The sequence below is a fragment of the Terrapene carolina genome, unplaced genomic scaffold, assembly GCF_002925995.2.
Source record: "Terrapene carolina triunguis isolate 2854851 unplaced genomic scaffold, T_m_triunguis-2.0 Scaffold66, whole genome shotgun sequence".
In the NCBI taxonomy this organism is placed as follows: Eukaryota; Metazoa; Chordata; order Testudines; family Emydidae; genus Terrapene; species Terrapene triunguis.
The window spans coordinates 44,537,491-44,555,273 of record NW_020664417.1 but is presented as its reverse complement, the minus strand read 5'-3'; the positions used below and the strand labels follow the sequence as shown (position 1 = coordinate 44,555,273).

Sequence of the window (17,783 nt, the reverse complement as noted above, 5' to 3'; positions counted from 1 at the left end):
TCAGGAATTTTAATGATGGATTTGTTTGATATTAATGACTTTTTCCTGCTAATCAGATTAGATTTTTTTCATATATTTGTTAGTGTCCAATACTGCAAGGTGCTGAGAGTTTCCAGAAAATTAGTGAGCATTCAGACTCTCAGGTGGTGCTCAGCTCCATGCAGGACTAGGTTGAAAAGCAAAGGATATTCACTTAATTTACATAATGAAAATTAACACCTATTTATTCACATTCCAATTAGCATAATGACAAGAAAAAAATATTCCTCAGAAATACTTTTTAAGGATTAAAATAGTAAGCAGTAGGATGGTCACTTAATCTCAGTTAACTCATGTGATTAACTCAAAAAAATTAATTGAGATTTTAAAAATTAATCGCTCTGTTAAACAATAGAATTTAACAATAGAATTATTAATTCAAATTTATTAAATATTTTTGCATGTTTTTCTACATTTTCAAATATATTGATTTCAGTTACAACACAGAATACAAAGTGTATATTGCTCACTTTATATTATTTTTATTACAAATATTTACACTGTAAAAATGATTAAAAATAGTATTTTTCAATTCAACTCAAACAAGTACTGTAGTGCATTCTCTTTATCGTGAAAATGTAACATAAAAAAGTAAAAAAAATTTGTTCCATAACTGCATTCAAAAACAAAACAGTGTAAAACTTTAGAGCCTACAAGTCCACTCAGTCCTACTTCTTATTTTGCCAATCGCTAAGACAAACAAGTTTGTTTACATTTACGGGAGATACTGCTGCCTGCTTCTTATTTACAATGCCACCTGAAAGTGAGAACAGGCTTTTGCGTGGCACTTTTGTAGCCGGCATTGCAAGGTATTTATGTACCAGATATGCTAAACATTCGTATGCCCCTTCATGCTTCAGCCACCATTCCAGAGGACATGCTTCCACCCTAATGATGCTTGGTAAAAAAATAACGCGTTAATTAAATTTGTGACTGAACTTCTTGGGGGAAAATTGTATGTCTCCTCTTCCGTTTTACCCGCATTCTGCCATATATTTCATGTTATAGCAATCTCGGATGACGACCCAGCACATGTTCGTTTTACGAACGCTTTCACTGCAGATTTGACAAAATTTGACAGAATTCAAAGAAGGTACCAATGTAGGATTTCTAAAAATAGCTACAGCATTCGACTCTGAAGTGCTGTCCAAAATCTGAGAGGGATGAGGTGTGAAGCATGATGTCAGAAGTCTTAAAAGAGCAACACTCCAATGCGGAAACTACAGAACCTGAACCACCAAAAAAAAAAAAATTTAACCTTCGGCTGTGGCATCTGATTCAAATGATGAAAATGAACATGTCCACTCTGCTTTGGATCGTTAACATGAAGAACCCATCAGCATGGACGCACGTCCTCTGGAATCATGGTTGAAGCATGAAGGGACATATGAATCTTTAGCACATCTGGCACATAAATATCTTGAGATGCCAGCTAAAACAGTGCCATGTGAACACCTGTTCTCACTTTCAAGTGACATTGTAAACAAGAAGTGGGCAGCATTATCTCCTGCAAATTGTAACCAAACGTGTTTGTCTGAGCAATTCACTGAACAAGTAGTAGGAATGAGTGGACTTGTAGGCTCTAAAGTTTTATATTGTTTTATTTTTTAATCCATTTTTTTTTTTACATAATTCTACATTTTTAAGTTCAACTTTCATGATAAAGCGATTGCATTACAGTACTTGTATTAGGTGAACTGAAAAATACTATTTCTTTGTTTTTTACAGTGAAAATATTTGTATTCAAAAATAAAGTGAGCAGTGTACACTTTGTATTGTGTTGTAATTGAAATTGAAAATGTAGAAAACATCCAAAAATATTTAAATAAATGATATTCTCTTATTGTTTAACAGCGCGATTAATTGAGCGATTAATCACTATTAAATTTTTTAAATTGTTTGACAGCCCTACTAAACAGAAATTGATAGTTTATTGCATCTTTCCAATTATCCTTTTGACTAAAATCCTTAGCCAGATGTAACAGCAGTTGGCTATAATCCTTATTCAATCAGAGAAAATCTTTATTAGTGGTGTAACAGAGTGATGTGTAAGGCTATCAGGGATCATCGTACACCTGTTTAGAGAACAGATGTCATCTCAAAAACCCATGTGTGATTTACCTAACCAAACCACAGTAAGACAATCCTCTTGAGTGTTTCAAGCAAACGTAAAACCACAGAGTATGATATTCAGGAAGGGCTAAGTATAGAAGTTAAAAGAATGTGTTTATTAGCAGGACATAAGGACATACAAAGCAAGAAGCAAAAAATTAATAAGAAAAATTAAAACAATTGCTGAAATTCTTGGGACTTAACTTACCTACATTTATGTTATGTCTATGGAATCATCCAAAGCCCACTGACTGAAGCCAATTAAATTATTTCAATTTGCTTTAGAGTAGGCCTTGAGTGTGCCTGGGAGGAAGGGGGGAAGAGAGAGAGAGAGAGAGTGTGTGTGTCTGTGTGTTGAGGGAACAGTTGAGATAAAAAGAATAATGCATTCTAAGAATTTAACTCCCTTTAACCAAAAAAATTATGAATAAGTGTAAAAATGATGTTTAAGGGAACAGGAGATACCTTCATCAACTTCAGAGTTTCATAGTCTTAATGTTCTCCTATAGAGCTGTACGGCTCCTCACTATGTATACACACATTACTTCTGTTTCACCTATATACATTTTCTTGTAACATAGATGCAAAGATTGTCTTTTTTATTCTCTTCAAAAGAGGTGGATTCTGAAGTATTCATAATTCAATGTCCCAAAGCAATTTACAAATCAATAGATAGAATAAATGCACTGCAGAAAGAAAATATTTTTCTCAAAATCATATAATTGAAGAAAATTACCCCACATGAGTAAAGTTGTTACCTCACCCACAAAATGTTTGCATATCTGATATACGTCCCTATTTTCCTCCTCTTTATTTTTTTAATCTGAGAAGGGATTTAGATTCACAGCACACTAGACCAATAAACACACAATACTATGGACCAAGGGGACTAAGAAAGCTAGACACCCAATTCCAATTGAAATTCAGTGGGAAATGAGTTCCTGTCTACTCTGAGTGCCTTTGAAAATCCCAGCCCAGATGTTTAAAACTGGATGCAAGAATTATGCTTCACAAATCCCCCATTTACACATGCAAAATGGGGATTTGTAACCTAAATGCCCTTTGCATGTTCAAATATTGATTAAATAAATAGTTTAGATGGCAGGTTTTGAAAAAATTGGCACACTGTCTTATAGACTTTGATCTCAATGAATAAAAACATTAAGAGTGACATACATTGGGTTTTAGGTTCTGTTACTACAAATCTAGTCTACTGATATATCCAATGTATTGTGCCAGTCATCTACACCAGGCTAAGGTATTTAGGCACTTAACATCCAGTGATTTCAATCCATTTATAAAATCCTGGCCCGCTTAGGCCCTGCAATGCTGAGTGCAACATTCCAATACCTTTCAAAATCATCTGGGCCCTAGATTCTATGGTGATAGGTGCATTGGAAATACCAACAATACATATGTTAGTATACATTAATTATGTGACTATTTCTTTTTTACTTTTTTGGTTTGTTGCTTGCTCCAAGGGAAAACTCTTACTTTAGATTAATTTAGTGTTTTCCACCACTATCACCAGAATTTCCGCTCTAGGAAATTTTTATTTTATTTCATACCTCTTTTACATTTCAAATTTCAACAACAGATTTCCTGTCTTTATATTTTATTACAAAATAACTTCTCCCCTTTGTTGGTTAAATGACTGCTTCTTGGAGCAGCTAGTCCTGGAACCCACAAGAGGAGAGGCAATACTTGATTTAGTCCTAAGTGGAGCACAGGATCAGGTCCAAGAGGTGAATATAGTTGGACCGCTTAGTAATAGTGACCATAATATAATTAAATTTAACATCCCTGTGGGGGGGAAAACACCACAGCACCCTAACACTGTAGCATTTAATTTCAGAAAGGGGAACTACACAAAAATGAGGAGGTTAGTTAAACAGAAATTAAAAAGTACAGCACCAAAAGTAAAATCCCTGCAAGCTGCATGGAAACTTTTTAAAGACACCATAATAGAGGCTCAACTTAAATGTATACCCCAAATTAAAAAACATAGTAAGAGAACCAAAAAAGAGCCACCGTGGCTAAACAGCAAAGTAAAAGAAGCAGTGAGAGGCAAAAGGGCATCCTTTAAAAAGTGGAAGTTAAATCCTAGTGAGAAAAATAGAAAGGAGCATAAACTCTGGCAAATGAAGTGTAAAAATATAATTAGGAAGGCCAAAAAAGAATTTGAAGAACAGCTAGCCAAAGACTCAAAAAGTAATAGCAAAAACAATGTTAAGTACATCAGAAGCAGGAAGCCTGCTAAACAACCAATGGGGCCACTGGACGATCAAAATGCTAAAGGAGCACTCAAGGACAATAAGGCCATTGCAGAGAAACTAAATGAATTCTTTGCATTGGTCTTCACAGCTGAGGATGTGAGGGAGATTTCTTTTTAGGTGACGAATCTGAGAAACTGTCCTAGATTGAGGTGTCATTAGAGGAGGTTTGGAACAAACTGATAAACTAAACAGTAATAAGTCACCAGGACCAGATTGTATTCACCCAAGAGTTGTGAAGGAACTCAAATGTGAAACTGCAGGACTACTAACTGTAGTCTGTAACCTATCATTTAAATCAGGTTCTGTACCAAATGACTGGAGGATAGCGAATGTGATGCCAATTTTTTAAAAGGGCTGGCAATTTCAGGCTAGTAAGCCTGACTTCAATACTGGGCAAACTGGTTGAAACTATAGTAAAGAACAAAATTGTCAGACACATAGATGAACCTAATTTGTTGGGGAATAGTCAACATGGTTATTGTAAAGGGAAATCATGCCTCACCAATCTACTAGAATTCTTTGAAGGGGTCAACTAGCATGTGGACAAGGGGGATCCAGTGGATATAGTGTATTTAGATTTTCAGAAAGCCTTTGACAAGGTCCCTCACCAAAGGCTATTAAGCAAAGTAAGCAGTCATGGGATAAGAGGGAAAGCCCTCTCATGGATTGGTAACTGGTTAAAAGATAGGAAACAAAGGGTAGGAATAAATGGTCAGTTTTCAGAATGGAAAGCGGTAAAGAGTGGTATCCCCCAGGGGTCTGTAGTAGGTCCAGTCCTGCATGCAGATGTGGTCGCCCCATCTCAAAAAAGATATATTGGAATTGCTAAAGGTTCAGAAAAGGGCAACAAAAATTATTAAGGGTATGGAGCATCTTCCATATGAGGAGAGATTAATAAGACTGGGACTTTTCAGAATGGAAAAAAGACAACTAAGGGGGAATATGATAGAGGTCTATAAAATCATGACTGGTGTGGAGAAAGTAAATAAGGAAGTGTTATTTACTCCTTCTCATAACACAAGAACTGGGGGTCACCAAATGAAAATAATAGGCAGCAAGTTTAAAAAAAACAAAAGGAAGTATTTTTTCACACAATGCACAGTCAACCTGTGGAACTCCTTGCCAGAGGAAGTTGTGAAGGCCGAGACTATAAAAAGGTTCAAAAAAGAACTAGATAAATTCATGGAGGATAGATCCATCAATGGCTATTACCCAGGATGGAGAGGGATGGTGTTCATAGCCTCTGTTTGCTAGAAGCTGGGAATGGGCAACAGGGGATAGATCACTTGATGATTACCTGTTCTGTTCATTCCCTCTGGGGCACCTGGCATTGGCCACTGTTGGAAGACAGATGGACCTTTGGTCTGACCCAGTATGGCCGTTCGTATGTGGCTTCACTCTGCTCTTGCTCATACTCTTGGGGAAGAGAGAGATTTATGTTGGGGGGGCAATAGAGCATCTGACTACTAAAAACCCATTTTTCTAACCCAGAGGATCACACCTAAGGTATCCTTAGCTAGGAATTTAAAGTTGGTTCAGAAATGTAGAAACTCTGTCTTTCCTTCCCCAATCCTGATGCATTTTTCAAATGACTGAGCAGAAAAATGCCACAGTGAAGAACTGTACCTGTGCTGCTATGAACATTAATTCCACATGCTGTGTACTTGACAGTTATCTCTGACAGAGACTGCTATGTGATAGAGAATAGATTTAATGCCTTGGACTTGTTATATCAGAATGGGGAAATGGTCCATTTAATCTGATATCCTTTCTTTATCAGCAGCCTTTACCTGACGCTTTAGAGGAAGATGAAATATTCCCAAATGCACTAGTTGTTTGTTACTATAATCTGATGGGAGGGGATTCTTTCTTGACCACAGCTGGAAGTCAGCTTTTTTGGAGCATGATAATAGCCCTTACATTTTTTATCCTAACTAGTGTAACTGCAGATTTTATCCTTATTTATGAGCCTAAACAGTTTGAATCTTATTTAGCTAGTGATCTCAATAATATCCTGTGGTTTTGAGTTCCACAGCTTAATAATAAAGTATGTATAAAATATTTCTTGCCATGCATGGAAATGTAGCAGTGTAATACCTGTAGAGACAATACAGAGACGGTTTCATTAGCATTGACACAGGGGTATTGGTACATTCCACGATTTTAATGGAATCTTTCTTTCTTCAAGAATACAAGACTTTGTTAATCTGTCATTTCCTGGGAAAATGTATTTAAAAAATTACAATCTCAGTTAGCAATTTTATATGTGATGTAATATTTAAGAACTAAGAAAGAGTGCAGTGTTTTTCTGGGCAGTTACAGAATGCTTTCAAATACCACAGAGGCATAAATGTCTTAAGTACTAGACAGTGCAGTAATCTCCCATAAATACACTGCCTGGCAGTGGAAGCTAGGGATATTTGGAAATGGATAGGCAAAAATTACATATAATGGTCTGTTCAGAGCACATTGGAGAGACTATTCTGTATCTGAAGGAATCAATAATTCTGGATCTGATACCACCTGCCTGACGAGTCATCAGTGCTGGCTACAAAGACAGGAAATGGAATTCAGAAGCCAACGATTCTACACTTCATAATTTATTATTATTGTTATTCCAGTAGTGCCCACACTGTGCTAAGGAAGAGGGATTTGTCAAAGGAGAAAGCAGTGGTCTTAAGGATCAGTTCAAGAGGACATTCCATGAAAGAGCTGATAAGGGAAAATTTTCAAAGGGGACTATGAGAGAAGAAGATAAATGAGCAGCCTAGGTGGTGACATGATAAGAGAAGACCAGGTGCAGGAAAACCTGAATTTTGAAGGGCCCTGAAGGTGAGGACAAGAAGACTGAGCTTTAGGCAGCAGAAAAATGTTCTTGGGGGGAAGGGAGGGGAGTTAAACAGCAAAAGAAATAATTGGATGATGTAAGAAAGACATTTCTAAATAAAACATCTGTCTCTGAAATTTTTAAATCTCTATCATGTGTTTGCTTGTGTGTACACACACCACATGTGTACATACACACTTGTGAGAGAAATAGTGAAAGAAATAGTGGAATTCCAAATTTGAGAGATGAAATGGTTCTACCTCCTATTGCGTTCTACAGGCAATTTCAAAAGGACTTAATTCCATGAGAATGAATTGTGCCAGTAATGTACTCACTTTGCTATTTGGTAGTTTGTGTTATATTGTTTTATCGTGCAAGTAAAAAAGTACTCCTGTATCAAAGGTTTAATTGAAATTAAATGGATTTCTAGAAGATAGTAGTTTTATAGACTGAAATTGTATTGGGGAAGGCAAAAGTTATTCCTTTTGAGGAAGGTGTGAGTAATATGCACATTGCCCTCGGACAGGAAATACTATAGGTGGACAGACAAATTATGCATCTTTATAACCTCTCTCTTGCAGGGTTTTTAATTCCATATTTCCAAATCAGTGGTATGAGATTCTCTTTAGGATAAACTTCCAAAATATGAATTTTTAGACTTGTTTAGAGTAACAGTCCTCCAAGTCATCCTTTTGCTTTAATGTTAAGTCTCTCTCCTTAATCTAAACAAATAGCCTCAAAGTCTAGCTATCAAGCAATAACATCACATTAGAAAGCAAAAACATCAAGAAAGCAGAACAGTTCATCTACCCGGGCACCACCATACTAGCCAATGGAGACCTCAAGAAGGAAGTGACATCAATAATAGGAAAAACATCCACAGCATTCACCAAACTCAACAAGGTATCAAAATCAAGGATATACAGCACCAGAACAAAACTGAGAATTTTCAACTAAAATAATCTTAGTATTAACATATAGCTGCAAAAGCTGGAGATTTACCAAAAAGTGAGACAGAAAACAAGACAACTTCAAAAATCAGTGTCTATAAAAAATTCCCGACACTGAATGGAAAGACTTCAACACCAACAAAGAGATCTGAGAAATCACCAACCAGCAGCTCATCTCCACCAGAATCAGAAGAAATCTCTAAACATATCTGCGGCATGTACACCACATGCCAACATGCAGACTCCTACACAAAGTTGTCAAGTGGAAACCAATTGGTGTGAGAAAACGAGGGCACCTAAGAGAATTCTTAAGGAGAACCCTTAGTAGGGAGGGCAGAACAGCTGTTCTCCACACCATATGAAAGCAAAAGCAAATGACTGGGAGGTATGAAGTAGACTAGTGTCTACCTTGTGCACCAACATTGGCACAGGAAGGATGTAATGTAATGTAAAAACAAGTGTCCTAAAGAGGCAGAGGGAAGTCCCACTAAAGATGCCTGGGAATATCATTGAAAAAAATTGCAGAAGATCATCGGAAGCCCAAAGCCATGTACAAGAGAGACATACTGTCAGAGAAAACAAGGCTGAAGGGCTTTATATTCACTGTTGTTGAGAGGAGGGATCTTCTTTCCACAATACTCTTACAGACTAGGGCAGTAGTTCTCAAGCAGGGGTACGCAGAGGTCTTCCAGGGGGTACATCAACTCATCTAGATACTTGCCTAGTTTTATAACAGATTACATAAAAAGCATCAGCGAAGTCAATACAAACTAAAATTTCATACAGACAATGACTTGTTTGTACTGCTCTATATACTATACACTGGAAGTTAAGTACAATATTTATATTTCAAATTATTTATTTTATAATTATATGGTAAAAATGAGAAAGTGAGCAATTTTTCAGTAATAGTGTGCTGTGACACTATTTTTATGTCTGATTTTGTAAGCAAGTAGTTTTTAAGTGAGGTAAAACTTGGGGGTACACAAGACAAATCAGACTCCTGAAAGGGGTACAGTAGTCTGGAAAGGTTGAGAACCACTGGACTAGGGGATTCAAAAACTGTAGCAAGGGAATTTAATTTTTTACAAGTTATGTATTTGCTTTCCACTTATATTTCCCCACTGGCAACCCCAATACAATTTATCCTTCATCCTGGGATCTCCCCTGTCCCTTGGTGTTTACATGACACTATTCCATCAATTTAGTGCTACCCTAGTAAGAGCCAACAGCTGGGACAGTGTGAAGTTGAGAGACATGGCCAGGCCACTTCTAAAGAGCTGAAGGAGCAGATCTAAAGACTCCCAGTCAACAACCCAGATGACACTTGCCCCAGCAGCACACACGGAGCTATATCAGCAACTACTTCTGAGCCTCCGGGAGAAGAGATTAATCTGAAGCTTCTCCTTTCCACAAGACCTCCAAAGAATTAATAATAATATTAATATAATATGATGGAGATATCCTATCTCCTAGAACTGGAAGGAACCTTGAAAGGTCATTGAGTTCAGCCCCCTGCCTTAACTAGCAGGACCAAGTACTGATTTTGCCCCACATCCCTAAGTGGCCCCCTCAAGGATTGAACTCACAACCCTGGCTTTAGCAGGCCAATGCTCAAACCACTGAGCTATCCCCCCAAGAACTAAAGAGCTGATCTGCAGAGAGCAAGAATCCCTATAGACAGGGCCGGCTCCAGGTTTTTTACCACCCCAAGCAAAAAAGAAAAACAAAAAACAAAAACAAAAAAAGCCAGAGTGCCGCCCCTTGAAAAGTGCCACCCTAAGCACATGCTTGGAACGCTGGTGCCTAGAGCCGGCCATGCCGGTAGAGCACTGGCTGTTTAGCCAGGTAGGATTCTACCATATCAATGGGAGAGGAAACACTGGAATCTGCTTAAAAGCGTGCTATTGTGCACTAAATTTAAAACCTTGGGCTAGTAAAAGAATACAAAGTTTTGTTACGACTGTTTTGTCAGATATTTTGCTCCCCTTGTAATTGCAAGATTCTCAAAGATATTAGGTGCCTAACTCCTACTGATTTGAAAACTTTCAGAATCTGGGCCTTTGCCTCTTGTCCTTTCCTCAGATTTAAGAATCTGTGATCATTCTATCACAATCATGCTTCACCCCAAGACAAATGTATTAACACCCTTTACAGACCTATCAGTTTAACTCATTTACAGGGCTGGCTGTAAATAGTGTTATACCTGAAAACAGCTGATGGTGCATTTTGTATGGAGACATTTTCAAATGTACTGAATTAGGAGCACTTTCTTTCATTTATTTATTTAAAGCTTAAATTTAAAGCTCTTATTAGAGTGAGAAACTAGAATCACTTTGGTATTTATTCGTTTATTTTATTAATTATTATTCATACTGTGGTAGTGCCCATAGGCCACAACCAAGTTGGACCCCTTTGTATGAGGTGCTGTACAAATATATAATACATGAATGCTCTTAATGTGGGCAAGTTTTCTAACACAGGGCTAAATTGTGGTAGTTAAGCATTACCCTGTGTCACCCTAACAGAATTTCTAGAAAACACTGTGTTTCAGGTTGGAACAATGTCTCTGTATCTTTGCAGAGAACAGTCGCTTTTAGTCACTAGAGAAACTCTTGATTGGCTACCACAGGTTTTAAAGCGTATTTCCTTTACCATGAAAGAAACCATGTCAAAATACTGTTGGGAATGTTATGAACAAGTCTGATGTATGAACAAGTCCTCCATTTAAGATTGTTGTAAGAGACAATCAAGGGACCACACTGAAAACAAAGCCTAATAGAGTCTGCCCAGAAACTAGCACCATGTGGGCAGAGGGGTCACATTCATACAGGTGCATGGCAGTATGAAACACACAGAAACTGAGAACAGACAAGAACTGGGAATGGGGGGAGAGTGGGGAGAAACCCAAGAAGGAGGCTGTAAGCACATGTGATCATGGAAAAAAATAAATAAATCTTTTGGATCTTGTGTTGACTGAAGAGGCAGTTTGGTAAGAAACTGCTCTTTTTGTTCTTGATTCCTTCTGCATTCACAGTCACAAGACTTTGTACGTTCTTCGTAAATAAGCAAAATTGCATCAAACAAATACCCAACTATCACCAATTTCTACTCCCAACTGGAGCAACCTACTAGACACTGAATTTTTAGCAAGCAGCTCAGGCCAAAAAGTGGCAACACTGGTGTCAGAAGTGTGATCCAGTTTCCAAGTAGAGAGATTGTGAGCTGGTGGTATTCCTGTTGAACCAAGATGCAACAAATAATGGAGGTTCTTGCAGAAATAAAAAATGGCCAGCAGGATTTAAAACAAGACCTCAAATAGGAGCTGGAGACTTCGCAAAAGTAATTAAGACAAGACCTAAAACAAGATCTAAAACAAGAGCTGGAGGTTTCCCAGAAAGGGCTCAGAGAGAACTTCCACATTGAGATGAGTTTGTTGTATGGAGCTGCAACTAAAAAACACTTGGACAGACTGGGAAACCCAGTGGCAACATACCCGGGCTAGAATGGTAAAACAGATTGATGAGGTGAACAACAATCTGATTAAAGTTTTTCCATGAAGCAGTGGAAACCAAACAGACTTTGGCCAATTTGGAACTTGCTGAGATGAGTTGCAGCATGGACTTGAGTTGAAAAATTCAGGTCCAGAAGGAAATCAAAGGGTCACAGACCACAGTGGAAGATAGCTGTCTGGATGAGGAACTGAGCCAGCCGGAGGACTAGGGTAATACCAGACATTTACAACAATTTTCTGCCCCATTTGTAACCCACCAAGGCTCAGAGGGGACAAGTCGGTTTGTCCCAGCTCAAATAATGAAAAAACTTCCTGGCAGAGGCGACGCATGGAAGGGCATGCAGGGTCACATGCCCCTCCCCCCCCCAGATTTGCTGGTTGGCTTATACAGAGCATGCTCACATGGACTGAGCATGCTCAGTAACACTGCTGAAGCTGGCTGCCCTCACTCTGCCGCCCTCCCTCCCCCACTATCAGCAAGCACGGGTCGTCGCTGCTGGGAGGCTCATTTGGCTCAGTTCAACATTATAGCTCAAATGAATGGCTGGGAGGAAAGACAGAAAGCGGGATTACTATCAGCCAACTTGGGTGGGCCAGCTCTAATTGTGCTACAGAACTTACCCACAGAAAAAAAAACTGAATTAGCCAGACCTGGTACAAGCCCTTGACATGCAGTTTGGAGTTAGCCATCAATCTGATCTGGCCCAGGTACCGCTAAGAGGCTATAGCTAGAAGTAGAAGGAAAGAAGAAATCCCATGTGAGCTGGCAGAGAACCTGCAAAGACTTATGTTCTGAGCATCACCAGATACCATCAAGGCTCTCAACGCTAAACTGGCAATGGACCAATTTATAAATGCTTGGCTGGACTTGGACTTGCAGATCAAAATCAGCAAAAGGAATCCAATTTTCCACAGAACTTGCATCTTTTCTTGTAACAGTGTCCAGAAGATAATGTAGCTGCTAGTGTAGACGATGGAAGCTGATCACCATGAGCCCTGTAAATACAGCTCTGTGGTCCCATATGTACGATGAAAGAAGAGATTCTAATCTGTTTCAGGACCTTATTGAATAAGAAGAAAAACTGATAAATTTGGTGTGTAAAACAAGGGAAATTGGCAATAATGCAAAAATTAAAGGAAACAGTTCAGTTAAACGTTGGTACTGTGACAAAATTGGCCACAGAAAGGATTGTTATCAATATAAGATAGGCCAAGAGAGACTCTTGAAAGTGTCCAGTGAAAGCCCCTTCCCCAGTTCAGGAAATGAAGGAACACCAACCTGAAGGGACAAGGTTAGGGGAGATACAAGGACCAACCCCACAGATTTTGTTTAGAGCTTGGCAGTCAAACAACAATAATAGGAGTATGGCTACACCACAGAAACATTAACCCAGGAACCAAACCCTGTAATAAACCCCATTGCCTACTACGTCCCCATACCTACTCTAGTGACACCATCAGAGGACCCAATCACACCAGCCACACCATCAGGGGCTCATTCACCTGCACATCTACTAATGTGATATATGCCATCATGTGCCAACAATGCCCCTCTGCCATGTACATTGGCCAAACCGGACAGTCTCTACGTAAAAGGATAAATGGACACAAATCAGACATCAGGTATGGTAACATACAAAAGCCAGTAGGAGAACACTTCAATCGCCCTGGACATTCAATAACAGATTTAAAAGTAGCCATTCTTCAACAAAAAAACACTTCAAAAACGGACTTCAAAGAGAAACTGCACAGCTACAATTCATTTTCAAACTTAACACCATTAATCTGGGCTTGAATAGGGACTGGCTGGTTCACTACAAAAGCAATTTTCCCTGTCTTGGTATTGACACCTCCTCATCAATTATTGGGAGTGGACCACATCCACCCTGACTGAATTGGCCTTGTCAACACTGGTTCTCCACCTGTAAGGTAACTCCCTTTTCTTCATGTTCCAATATATTTATGCCTGTATCTCTAATTTTCACTCATTCATCTGAAGAAGTGGGGTTTTTACCCACGAAAGCTTATGCCCAAATAAATCTGTTAGTCTTTAAGGTGCCACCAGACTCCTCGTTGTTTTTGTGGATACTAACACAGCTATCTCTCTGATACTTGGCTATTAACTGTGTAATCAATGTCAGGAAAGGTATCTTACAAATTCAATCTGTGAAATTCCCTTTAAAGATACGGCCCAGGTGGGATAAATTATTTGTAGGTAATTGGTTTGCAGTGGAAAAATTGTCCTGCCCCTGGGGGCATTATAACAGCTACATGCTTTGGTAGCTTTCCAACAAAGGAAAGATAGAGTGGCTGAAATCTGTTTTGAGACCCAGGGTCTCAGGGTAATCTTAGCTGCTAAAGCTCTTGTGAACCTGAAATAAAAACTGATCCCATTTGTTTGCTGAATGTTTCTGACAAGCAGCAAATAGAAAAAAAGGGAAAGTGATCAGCACACTGAAAAAGGCTTTTGTGATTGTTCCTGTCTTGGCCTATCCATGTTTCAAATCCCCTTTCATAGTGGACACAGAGGCTAGTTCTTACAGTTTGATGGACAGAACTTCAGCTTGCCTGCCTGACCACCTCCCCCGCAAATCTGAGAATGTAGCTGTGGAAGTTGAGGCTAGAAAAGTTGTTACAGAGATGAATTCCCCATTCAGATAGAACAGGCAGGGTCTGCTTCAGCCAGCAAGTTCAGCAGAAACAATAGGCATTCCTCAGGGGCTGACTGAAAGGTGATATGAAACTATCCTGACAGAAAGATACTGTAGAAATGTAAATAGTTAAGCTTGTATCAGTAGCAATATGTTAAATTATTTCTTTCTGTTTAGGGTGGGGTTATTGGGTATCGTCATTTTAGGCCTCATTGGGATGACAGACAAGGCTGAGGTGAGTGGGGGGATTTTATTGTAGGTGAAACCTTATTATGGGCTGAGTTAAAAATTCATTCAAACTGATGTATGAACAAGTCCTCCATTTAAGATAGTGTAAAAGACAATTAAGGGGCCACAACTAAAACAAAGCCTAAGAAAGTCTGCCCAGAAACTAGCACTATGTGGGCGAAGGGTTCAACTGGGTATTGTGACCAGGTGTGCATAAGGGTGTGAAAATACACAGAAACAGAGGCCAGACAACAAGGGAGAGAGGAGGAGAGGCAAGAAAGCCAAGCAGAAGCCTGTAAGCACAATAGGCATGTCTAGACTGCAGCAGCAAGTCTCAGAGCCCGGGGCAACTGACTTGGGCTCGCACTACAGGGCTAAAAATAGCAGTGTGGACATTCTTGTTCAGGCTGGAGCCCGGGCTCTGAAACCCAGTGAGGGTGGTGGGTATCAGAGCCCAGGCTCCAGTCTGAGCAGGAACAACTTCAGAGCTATTTTTAGCCCTGCAGCATGAGCCTGAGTCAGTTGGCCCAGGCTCTGAGACTCGCTGCCATGGTTGGTTTTTTTTGTTTGTTTTCAGGGTAGATGTACCCAGTGTGATCCTGGAAAAAAACTAGAGAGTGAGTTTTTGGGTCTGTTTTTTGCTAAAGAGTCTTGGGGGCTGTAAGCTAAAAAATGCTCCGTTTGTTCTTGATTCCTTCTGCATTGAGAGACACAGGATTTTGTACATTCCTTGTAAATAAACAAGATTGCATCAAAGAAAATACCAGACTCCATCAATTTCTACTTCCACCTGGAACATCCCGGGGGACCCAAACTTTGACTAGCTGCTCAGGTTGAAAAGGGCCGCTACAAGCAACAGGAGGAACAAATTGCTCTTCTCCCATTAAAAGCTGGTTTTTCTCTTTCCCAGCAGTTAAGAATGATCTTTTGGTAAGGATAGAGGGGTAGCTCTGCTTCAACCTCAATGATGGTCAGTGTCTAAAAGGTACAATCTGGTCCTTCAAAGGCTGTGAATTAACAAATCTGTTGAGATGAAATGCTGGTTTGGTGTAAAATGGCTTATCTGGTTGGATTTTAAATGTCACCATAATATTTTTCGTGTAATGTAGAGGGCCTGTATAGAAATATAGCGTCAATTTAGAAGTGTGTAAAATCTCATATTCACAGGCAAGGATGACATCCAGAATTTGTGAGGGATGGCCTTTTTTAAGGTCATAATTATAGCTGCCAGCCTTTCCTGTTTGCAAATATTTTGTCTGGATTTATATTTTATTAGATTAATAAATATTTAAACCATTTTACACAGAAAAAGCCTTGTAAAAAGCAAAGAAAAATATAACAGCTAGATAAAAAAAAATAAAGGAAAAACAAAGGGGATGCAGAGGAAAATAGATAAAACCTGAAAGAGTTTCTACATGCAGCTGGATTTTTTTAGGAAATGTGTATTTAAAAAAACCTTTTCTTATTTTCTTTTCAAAACCACGCGGTGACAGCATAGCTGTAAAGACAACAGGTAGAATTAATTAGGAGAAGTGAACAATTAGAGACAAAGCGTGCACTCAATTTTTTTGCTTGTTTCTGAGAAAGCATAGATATTCTTGCTGTAATTTTTGTTTTTAATATTGGGATTACATTACATTTTAGTCTCAAACCTGGTAAAATATTAGAAAATACACAGAGTATTCAAAAAGTGAAAATTAATATTACTGTTATTTAGAGAGATTCACAGATGTGCTTTAATTAAAAAAATTAGTAAAAAATAAATTATATTTTTCTTATATCTTTTAGATTACTCCAGGAAGTAAGGCTTCAGCAGCCAATTTAAGTCCTGGTGATGTCATTCTAGCTATTGATGGCTATGGTACAGAGAACATGACTCATAATGATGCACAGGAGAGAATTAAAGCAGCATCACATCAACTTTGTCTCAAAATTGAGAGGTATTTCATTATATGTATGGACCACAACATCATATTTACTTTTGGAGGAGACATTAAGAAACTGAGGTCTTTTTTCCTCTTATCCGATGACTGTCTAGGTAGACATTACATATTCCATGGATCCTTTCAAAAAGAATAAGGAATGATCTAATTGATAGTATTCCATTTCTTAATTAAATAGATACCAGCATCTAAGATTCTGTGTATGATATTTCTGAATTCATAAGGGTTTTTACACTTTCTGTCCATTGACTTAAATGGGCTTTGGATCATGTCTATAAATCCTGCACTATCAGTATTATTTTTGTAGCACCACTAATGTGCATGGAACTTTACAGACATACAGGAGACCAGGGGTCCAATTTGCAAGGTGCTGGCCATCTCTTCTTCAATGGGAACAGCATCTCACAGGATCAGGCCATTACAATCTAGGGCCCTAATTCTGCAAACACTTATGCACATACTTAACATTACTAACATGAGTAGTACCATTCACATCAACGGGGCTACAGATGGTTGTAAAGTTAAACACATGCAAAACCAGTTGCAGGATCATGGCTTAAAGCCTCAATTCAGGAAAGCATCCCTATTGAGGATGGCATTTAAGCATGTGTTTACCTTTAAAGTTTGAAGTCAACATGAACTTAAGCACATATTTATAAGTTAAGTGAATGCTTAAGTGTTTTCCTGAATCAAGGTCTAAATTAAATAGATAGCATAATAACAAATGACTCAGTCCTTTAGGCAATGCTTTGGGATCACAAGAGTGCAAGGTGCTTCATAAAATTATGTTTTCTGGGCCTGAATCTGCAGCTGTAGTTCTCACAACATTTCTACTAAGGTTGATGAAAATTCTGTGCATGGGGCAGCTGTAAACTCAGTCCATAATTTATCAGTGTTTTAAATATATGAGCCACAGATGAAAATTTAACTCAGTCATTAAATTGCCACAGAAATAACTTTTAAAATATGCTGACCATATTACTGCAGTTCTCCTTTTCATGTCAAGAAACATGTTTATTGGCGAGAGCACTGTGGCTACAGCACAGGTTTGGGAGTCAGAGAATCTACATTTTATTTAAGGCTCTCTCACTGACTTGATGTATGTCAGTGTTAGGGCCTGATTTTCAGAGTAAGATATGTGTAAGTAAGCATGTAAAAATTCTAAATTTACACATATAATTACTACTATTATGCATGCCAAAGGGACGCAAAGGATCATTTGCACAGTTACCCAGTCTGCATA

The 17,783-nt window shown here is 38.5% G+C and overlaps 1 protein-coding gene across 3 annotated transcripts in view; it reads left to right on the top strand.

Annotated features, from left to right (window-relative positions):
* PDLIM3 (PDZ and LIM domain 3) overlaps nucleotides 1-17,783 on the top strand; it is a 41,633-nt gene that overhangs the window by 2,054 nt on the left and 21,796 nt on the right. For all 3 annotated transcript variants that reach the window (XM_024219254.3, XM_024219253.3, XM_024219255.3), the window contains exon 2: nucleotides 16,386-16,537. In XM_024219254.3, the coding sequence (XP_024075022.1) occupies nucleotides 16,386-16,537 (152 nt within the window). The remainder of the gene's footprint in view (nucleotides 1-16,385; nucleotides 16,538-17,783) is intronic.